Source organism: Lycium ferocissimum, chromosome 3 (genome assembly GCF_029784015.1).
Source record: "Lycium ferocissimum isolate CSIRO_LF1 chromosome 3, AGI_CSIRO_Lferr_CH_V1, whole genome shotgun sequence".
Lineage (NCBI taxonomy): Eukaryota > Viridiplantae > Streptophyta > Magnoliopsida > Solanales > Solanaceae > Lycium > Lycium ferocissimum.
The window spans coordinates 6,098,689-6,107,962 of NC_081344.1; the positions used below are offsets into that span (position 1 = coordinate 6,098,689).

The 9,274-nt window shown below is 31.1% G+C and overlaps 1 protein-coding gene across 1 annotated transcript; it reads left to right on the forward strand.

The window, feature by feature from the left end:
• The first annotated feature begins 524 nt into the window (after positions 1-524).
• On the forward strand, positions 525-1,435 carry LOC132049457 (zinc finger A20 and AN1 domain-containing stress-associated protein 4). Its single transcript, XM_059440271.1, has one exon. It carries the CDS (start codon positions 684-686, stop codon positions 1,122-1,124), a length of 441 nt encoding a protein of 146 aa, XP_059296254.1. The 5' UTR covers positions 525-683; the 3' UTR covers positions 1,125-1,435.
• The last annotated feature ends 7,839 nt before the right edge of the window (positions 1,436-9,274 follow it).

A 9,274-nucleotide genomic window follows, 5' to 3' on the forward strand; every position in this document is an offset into this window, starting at 1 on the left:
TTGTGATTGTTAATTAAAGAAATGTAGGATGCAGCAAAACGACTTTTAATCTTGTGCTCTTAAATATGTCATGTGAAAAGTTAAAATTAAAGAGTTACCAAAAAATGAAAGGGACATTCTTTTTTAAACGAACTTAAAAAATTCTTTTTTAAACGAACTTAAAAAAAGAAATAAGACAAATAAATTGAAACGGAGAGATTAAATACTCCGTAAAATTAGTCGCACGCAAATTAACCAGGATACTATCATTATAAATAAATGAAAAGATTTTTTTTCTACTTCAATTAACTCTCACCTCAAACCACAATTTTCTAGCCACGTGTCCTCCCCACCACCCAATTACTCCCCATAACCAAATTTCCTGGCTTCCCTTCATTTGCTGGGCTACACCAAAAAATAAAACAAAAGGCTTTTAACTAATTTCCTCCTCTTTTTTTGCCTCTTCCAGCCTGTTCTTTTCATATTTCTTTATTATCTTCTTCTAATCATTTGCCACCTTTTTCTCATTATTAAATGCCCTTTAAATTTTTGTCTCCTTCCTCTGTTCCTTCCCCTTCAGCCCTTACTCTATTTATTTATATTCTCCTTTCATCCCAATTTCCTCATTTCCTTTCCAAAATCCCATACCCAAAAAAATTCTACAAGTTATTATTTCCCGATACCGAAGAGAAATAGAGATAATTATGGCAGAAGAGCATGGATGTGAAGCACCAGAAGGACATATATTATGTGCAAACAATTGTGGTTTTTTTGGTAGTCCAACAACCTTAAATTTCTGTTCCAAATGTTACCATGAAGTTTATCTAAAAGGAAGTCAACAACAACAATCCCAACAAAAACCCTTTTCGAAACCGGTATTGGTTTTTCCAGAACCGGTTAAAATAGAGCAAAAACCGGTAGTTTTGGAGGTAATTGAACCGGTGCCGGTTCAACCGAACCGGTGTTCGGTTTGTCGAAAGAAGGTTGGGTTGACCGGGTTTAAGTGTAGATGTGGGACCACTTTTTGTGGGACCCATAGGTATCCCGAGATTCACGGCTGTCCGTTTGATTTCAAATCTATGGGAAGAGAAGCTATAGCTAAAGCTAATCCGTTGATTAAAGCTGAGAAATTGGACAAGATTTAATCACAGCCGTTGGATTTAGATCGTCGGTAAATGGTGATGGATGTCATTGCGAATTATTTGATCATGGGGGCTGAATTGAGAAGAGATAAATCTTTGGGGTGTTCTTCCATTGTTGACCAAAAAATGTGAATTAATTAGTGTATATTTCTTTTTTTTTTAATATTTTTTATCTTTTGCTTGGAAATAATTAATGGTTTGGCTTTGTTTTGTAGATTTAACTTTACTGTCTTTGGCATTTGGATTATTCTCCATTGAGGTTATCACCATGCATTATTTGGTTAAATAAAGACAGATGATGGAATTTATACAAATTTTACTATTTAAATTTCAAATTTCACCAATTTTTTTAAATTTATTGAAAGGGAAGGAGGTCTGCATTGGCAGCTTAAAAGTGTGAGTTGTCTCCCCCTTTTTTAAATCTCTCTCTCTTTTTTTTTTTTTTTTTTTAACCCTTGTCTAATAGGAGTAAATGATATGAACTAATTTCTAAAGTCTTTCAATACTTCTTTACTATTTCTAGGATAATTTAGTTTTAATGTTATTAAGTAATTTGCCATGAATATGTCAAAATCTTAAAATTTGTGAAACGGTGGGAGTAACCGAGTAGTGTAACTAATTGATGGTGATTTGGAAAGAATCGTCAAAATTGGAACTTTGGCACCATGCATGCCAAGAAGTCCTTTAAAGTTGCGTGCAAAATGATGACCATTTTAAGTTTTTAACCATCATAAACAATCCTTCCAATTGGTATTTTTTGCATTTTAATTTGTAAACATGACAATCAAGTGATTCAATTCAAATAAAGGTCAACATTACTCACTTGCATCATCAAAATATAAGAATTAAAGTACTCCATCTATTTCAACTTACGTGGCAATATTAATATTAATAATATATGCTATTTTTATATAATGTATAAATATGATTTATTTTTAAAAAACTAAAAAAATCTGTATCTAAATTCACATTGTTAATCAAGTCCTTTGGCCCTCAAACTTTGAACCGTTCCCATAATTAAGTGAAATAGAGGGAGTACGTAACTACTACTCAATCAACCTAATCTAGATATTGGTATAAAGTTTCGGTGGATCACTCCTTTTCAATAATTTTTTGTTACATAACAGGACGATGGGGCAGGGAAAAGGGAATGTTATACTAGTGATAGAGTTTAAATCCTCCATCTTAAATGTGAAAGATAAGAAGTTCACCAAGTAAGCTAATACTCAACTCCGCGGTAAATTATTTATCCTGCACATAAGGGTATTTGCTTTCATTTTTTCTATAGAGACATGCTAAAAGGTTCGTGAAAGATAAGAAGTTCACCAAGTAAGCTAACACTCAACTCCGCGGTAAATTATTTATCCTGCACATAAGGGTATTTGCTTTCATTTTTACTATATAGACATGCTAAAAGGTTCTTTATTTATTTTTATTAACAATATTGAGTATCGAATAGTACGAGCAGTAACAATTTATGGTATCGACATATGCATGACATACTTATGACATATGTCCTTATCCTTTGCCACGAAGAAAATACAAGGATTTAAGATAAAACCTTCCGTAAGTGGTCATATGCTAGTTTGAGGTGAACACTTTCTCTTCCATGTGACAAGGAAAAAAGATAATTGGTATATTCAAATGGTGGATGAATGAAAATGACTTGTGTTGGTTTTTGTTGGCATCCATCAATTGGCAGTATATTTATTTATGGCTTTCTCAATAAGTTCTATTTGTTGATAACCTTATGTGGTTCATCTTTTGTGGCTAAGAATAGAGAGGCGCTAACACAATACGTAGTTTCCTCTTTTACATACCTTAGGAGTTAGGTGCAGTGTTTCAAATCTTATAAAGTTCCTTCTTTTATATAGCTTAATTAATCTCGCTCACCATTCACGAACTCACTCCACCCACAAAGAATTTAAAGAAAAAAGGAAAAGAAAACTCTGAATTGATAAACTTTGAATTGATTTCTCATTATTACTCAACTAATCGTTATTATTTTAGAAAGTCATTTTCTTAATTTAAAAAGTTGGGATAAAAAAAGAAAGATGACTATCTCAGATAATAACAATTAGTTGAGTGATTATCTGAACCCAGAAAACTCTGCTATAAGAAGGAAACATTAGGACGCGACAGAACTAAATCAAGAATAAGCTAGCATTTGGACACAGATTGGTTGAAATTTGAATTTTATATATATATATATATATATATATATATATATATATATATATATATATATATATATATATATATATATATATATATATCATATAAGGATTTGTTAAAGCGGGTTACTTGGGTAATAAGTTTGCGCCGGACTGGATAGAAATGAAATTTATTCTCGTGTAATTATTTTGTCTCTAGTGGACATTTGGTGTTGTTTTCTCATAGGGATATTGGCCCGTCTTTAATGACAAGCCCAAGTTACATAGGATGGCCCAAAAACAATGAAAATAGGGGACATTTTTTTGCGCTGATTGCCCTTCTTTTGGGGTGGTCTTTAAATTTTGCCCCTCAAATTTGTGGTCTTTAAATTTTGCCCCTCATATTTGTGGTCTTTAAGTTGTGCCTTCGCTTGGAAAGGTGGGCTAATACATGAAGCCGGGGTTCGAACCCCCACTCAAGCATAAAATAAAAAAATAATTTCGCAAGGCAGACGGGGGGAGTGTATGTATGCCGGGATCCTAAGATACAATCTTTTAAGGAAAACTAAGTTATGGGATCCGCATAATTAAAAGTCTGCCCTATAAGGCAGAATTTTTCGTAAGACATAGTTTAGTTATGCCTTACGTGCGTAATTTTAGTTAAGGCATAACAAAATTCCGCCCCATAAGAAGTTAACTTTCCTTAAGGCATAATTTGCCTTATAAGGCAAAGTTTAAGTTATGCATTAATAAAGTTTCAGCATTACGGGCATACTTTTAGTTATGTCTTTTGGGGCATACTTTTTACTTAAGGCATAACTAAAAGTTTACCTTGAAAAGTAAAAAAAAAAAAAAAAATATATATATATATATATATATATATATATATATATATATATATATATATATATATATATATATATATACATAACTAAAAGTCCGCCCGCGAAAAGTAAACACAACTAAAATCCCCTCCTCAAGGCAAATCTTTTCATTAAACACAACTAATCGTAGTTTTTCCTTATTTTAGTTAAACACAATTTAAGCCCGGCATAAATTATTTTTTTAGTTAAACACAACTAAAAGAACTTTTGGGGTATAATAAAATGAAAACTTACCTTATAAGCGAAAGGCAAAACTTTTTAGTTATGTTTTATGGGGCACACTTTTAGTTAAGACATTACTAATAGTTTACCTTGAAAAGTTAAAAAAATATATGTATATATTTATTTTTTTTCTTTAAGGCGTACTCTTTTAGTTAAACATAACTATGGGATCCATTGTATGGGCATAGTGAAATTTAAACTCGGTTTGCAATTTTTTTTTAAAATTTTGACCGAGTTGCAAGGGTTCGAACCGTAACTGCAAAGGCTTTTAGCAAAAAAGACAAAAAAATTAAAGATTTCAAATAATGGAAAAGTAAAATTTAAAGACCACCCCAAAAGAATTCCGCAAAAAAATGAAGGGGAAAGGACACAAATGGCCACTGAGCCATAAATAATCCCACACGCCGGCCCATCTATTTTCAAACCTAAAAATTAGCCCATAAACTATTTCCATCCGCTAGCCAAAATCTACAACAAGTCAAAAAGATTAAAAAAGCCACTAAAGCCAAGGCTTTAAAAAAAACTTTTTTGCCGTGATTAAAAGAGTCACTACTAAAGATTAAACATCCCAAACACATCAGCCTTTTTAGTGGCAATTAAAAAAGTCGCCACTAAAGGTTAAACATCCCAAAACATGTATAATATGTGTATATTTAGTAAGAAATATCCCAAAAACTCGAGCGCGATTTTTGTATATAATATGTATCATTTGTGTATAAAAATATGTATCAATATCTATCTGTAATGTATAGAAACTGTATAAAATATGAATCACTAAGGTATGTATAATTTTTGTATAATATGTATCATTTGTGTATATAATGTGTATTATAGAATAGAAAATTGTATCATTTTTGTATATAATATGTATTATTTTTGTATAGAAAGTGTATATATAATTCCAACATGTGTATATAAACTGTATCAGTCTTGTATAGAAAGTGTATCATACGTATAAAAAATGTATCATAGAAACCATATCATTGTGGTATATAATATGTATCACTATTATATATGTAAAAATAAAAATAAAAAAATCATATCATTATTGTATAATATGTGTATAATAAATTATAATTAACGTATAATTTATGTATAATAAATGTATGATTAATTCCAGCATATGTGTATAAATTATATCATTCTTGTATATAAAGTGTTTAATTAACTCTAGCATATGTATATAAACCGATTATTCTTGTATATAAAGTGTATAATTAATTTCAGCATATGTATATAAACAAACTATATCATTCTTGTATATAAAGTATATATATAATTCCAACATGTGTATATAAAAATGTATCATTCATGTATATACTTACTAAATATACACATATTATACATATTTCGGATATTTCTTACTAAATATACACATATTATACATGTTTTGGGATATTTAACCTTTAGTGGCGAGATCTTTTTTTTAATTGCCACTAAAAAGCCCGATTTTTTCATATAGTCACAAAAGTTTTTTTTTTAAGTCCCGGGTCACAAAAATGAGTTTTGACATTATTTTTGGCCTCCACGGCCATTTTTCAGCATTAATTTAGCAATACTGGTACTTCAGTAGATAAGCCCAAATATTGATCAAACGCCAGATTACTTGACCGACCTGGACACACATTGTCCCTTTCCCATGAAAATACTTGGGCCAAGAAATGAAATACACTACAGGGTCTTAAACAGACGCACCTAACTATGAGGGAAAGTAACGTTCTTTCTTCTTTCAATTTATGGATATCCATTGATTATTTGTTGAATAAGTTTTCAATTCTATGTGACTTCTTGTTGGAAGAAGTCAAGTCTGAAATCTAATACTAATCGTAACTCTTCATTACTTCATCTTGATTCTTTAACCCATAGTTTTTTTTCTTTGCTAAATCAAATGGATTCTTTGTTATCGCGACACCAAGGATGTGCACAAAAGTCTGTAGCTTTAACAATTTATAGTATTACTTATCGCAAATATTTTTTGTATTATGATCTCTGCATAGGCCATATACTAATCAAAAATCCCGATGAGTGCTTCCGGGCAAGACACGAGCGAAATTCTTGTAACATACTATCAAGACTTACAGTTTAATGATATCGGTGAGAGTCTCTCACATAAAAGGCGTGAGTTCAATTTTTACTGCCTTCCTAACTTCTTACTCTATAATCATGACCTGTCATAGAAAAAAATATAAGTAAAAAGTTTTTGTGACGTGGCTCTGACGTATCATGCTGCTTCCTATGTCCATTGTTTATTATTTTCTTATTATTAAGAAATGTGTGATAAAAATCTTCTGCAGTTCGTTTCCGCTGTGGTTGTTAGCTCTACTTTTGCTGACCTTTCTTTGCTGAATTAGGTGGAAGCAACAATCTATTTTGTGACCTGATTCACATACACATCTCTGTGTGTCTCTGTGTTATTTTAAAATTTAATAGTTACAACTTACATGATCTTAGGCAACCCTTAATCATATGCAATATGATAGAAAACAATTCTCCACCTAATTCTCAGTTCAAATTTTCAGGGAAACAAACATGGTGGAAGACTAATACAAGTAAAGTCCGATATCATTAAGAAGGTCATTGTTGTTCAATTTGAAAGAAAAATAGCAATTAGTAGTAGCTAAGTTTCATTACCACAATACTTAAATAGTTCCTGGCACAACACGAACAATATCAAATAAACAAAACAAGAAATTTGCTAATGATGGTTTTATTAAGAAATTACAAAACGTGTAACCATTTTTTAATTAATTCCGATCCATCCACCCAAACTTTTACCTGATCTTGTGGTAATGGGGGGTTTGGCATTGGTCCCTACTTTGTATATTACTAAAAAAGAAAAAAATACAAAGGAGGGGGAACATTATAAACAATGTATAATCATTCATGATAAACCTTATATGCGAACCAAAAAGTTTGAAAAATGACCTGGCCGGGTATAACTAGATAAAAATGTACTAATTACGTAAAAAATATTTATATTTTTAGTACAATATGGTGATGACCGGACCATATTAGTATCATTTGCTTCTTTCATAAATATAAAAGGGCTTATGTTGTATACTGACAGCAAATTACATTATTGATGAATTTTAACATGCAATATCAGATTAAATATATTTTGATCAAAGTATCAATTAATGGTTATTAAGATATTTATATAGAATTACCTAAAAAATGATTGTTTGAATAGATATCTTTTTCCCAAATTAGTACATAGAACTTATACCTAAATAATATACTATTAGTACTAGTTAGTACGTTAAATAATATTATAGTGCATTGTTTGTATGGATATCTTTTTCCCAAATTAGTATAGAACTTATACCTAAATAAAATACTACTAGTACTAGTTAGTATGTTAATTAATATTATAGTGCCTTCTTAACTTGTAGAAGATGCTAAAACAACAACTAATTAAGATGCATTAAGAAATAAATAACTACCAAATATCTAAGTTTCTCAGATAGTTGAAGATTTGTTGAAGAGCGTTCTGCTACTTAACCAACCAAATTAATTTAGGGCTTCATTTAATCCAACTCAACACACACCATAAATACTAGTGCTCCATATTCTGATTTTCATTGTGCTCCGAGGCCACAACATAACACACAAAGATAAGTATGGCTCTAGTACTCGCCAATCAAGAACTCAAAGAAGATAGCAAAATTATGATTCATATGGCAGAAGAACAAGAAGATGATGAAGAAGAAGAGGAGTTATTTGAGATAGATTTGGAGTTGGTGAATAATATGCCACCACCCCATTATAATTGGGAAAGTTATTTTAAAGCAACAACAAGCAGTTGCACTCTCTTTCGCAAATTGTTTATTGCCTATTGCTGATGTTTCCAGCGCCATTCCTACCGCAACTAAAGCTTATGATACCTTCATTTCATGGCCACCAGGTGGTTCCTCGTTTAGCTGCATTTCAATGGTTGCTGAATTTCATTACTACAAAGAACCGAAAACATGACGGATACTAATTAGAGGTGGATCCAAGATTTTAAATTTATCATGTCTAGACCACAACGCATTTTTATTAAATTCTTTGATAAATTATTTATATATATTAAGCAATTCTACCTCTACTGTTTAGTTATTATGGGTTCTCATTTAATCCATAACACATATGGTGGATCCTATCAAAACTAATATGCTAATATTAGCTTTCAACTATTATATCAATCTTACTTTCTTCTCTTTAGCAGGAGTATAATTTACGTACACTATAGAATTAATAGCTCAGCTCATTGTAACATATATTTCAGCACTCCAAGTTTTGGCAGTGCAAAATGAAGTAAATGGATCACTAGTCTAAAAAGAACAAAACATTTTTACTTTTGTGTGGGCCAAGTTATACATTTGGCCTGTACTAGCCCAATATACAATAAATATACTCTAGTATGTATCGAAAATGTATGTTATACATTAATATACGTATTATTTTGGTGGGCGGCTATGTATGTCAATTTTTGAGCAGCTAAGTAGTACTGACACTTCACTAATCCTTCTAGACTCTTCCTTTTGCGAATTGGGCTAAGCTAAACAGTAGAAAAGCCTGGTCCAACACTATTAGGCCCATTAATTCATGCAGATGGGCTTTCAATCTGATCCAATTGGCAATGAACTTACCAAGATCACCTCCATTTGTTTCATATCCCAAAGTTGATAAGCTTTACTCTATTATTTTGGGGTGGCAGATTCGGTAAAATTCAAAAAGAGAAAAACATATGCTGCATCTGCATGCACGTTCTACGATAAGACTAAAGAGTCTTTTTGAGTTAGGTTGATTAAAAGTAACTGATAAACATTAAATGTTGAATATTACTTTTAGATGGTTTAGATTATTTTTATAAGTAAATAATCACGTACTTAAATAAAATGGTTTAAATTAA

What these genes read in the sequence shown, in the direction of transcription:
- LOC132049457 (XM_059440271.1), top strand. Translation starts at nt 684, where the DNA reads ATGGCAGAAGAGCATGGATGTGAAGCACCAGAAGGACATATATTATGT.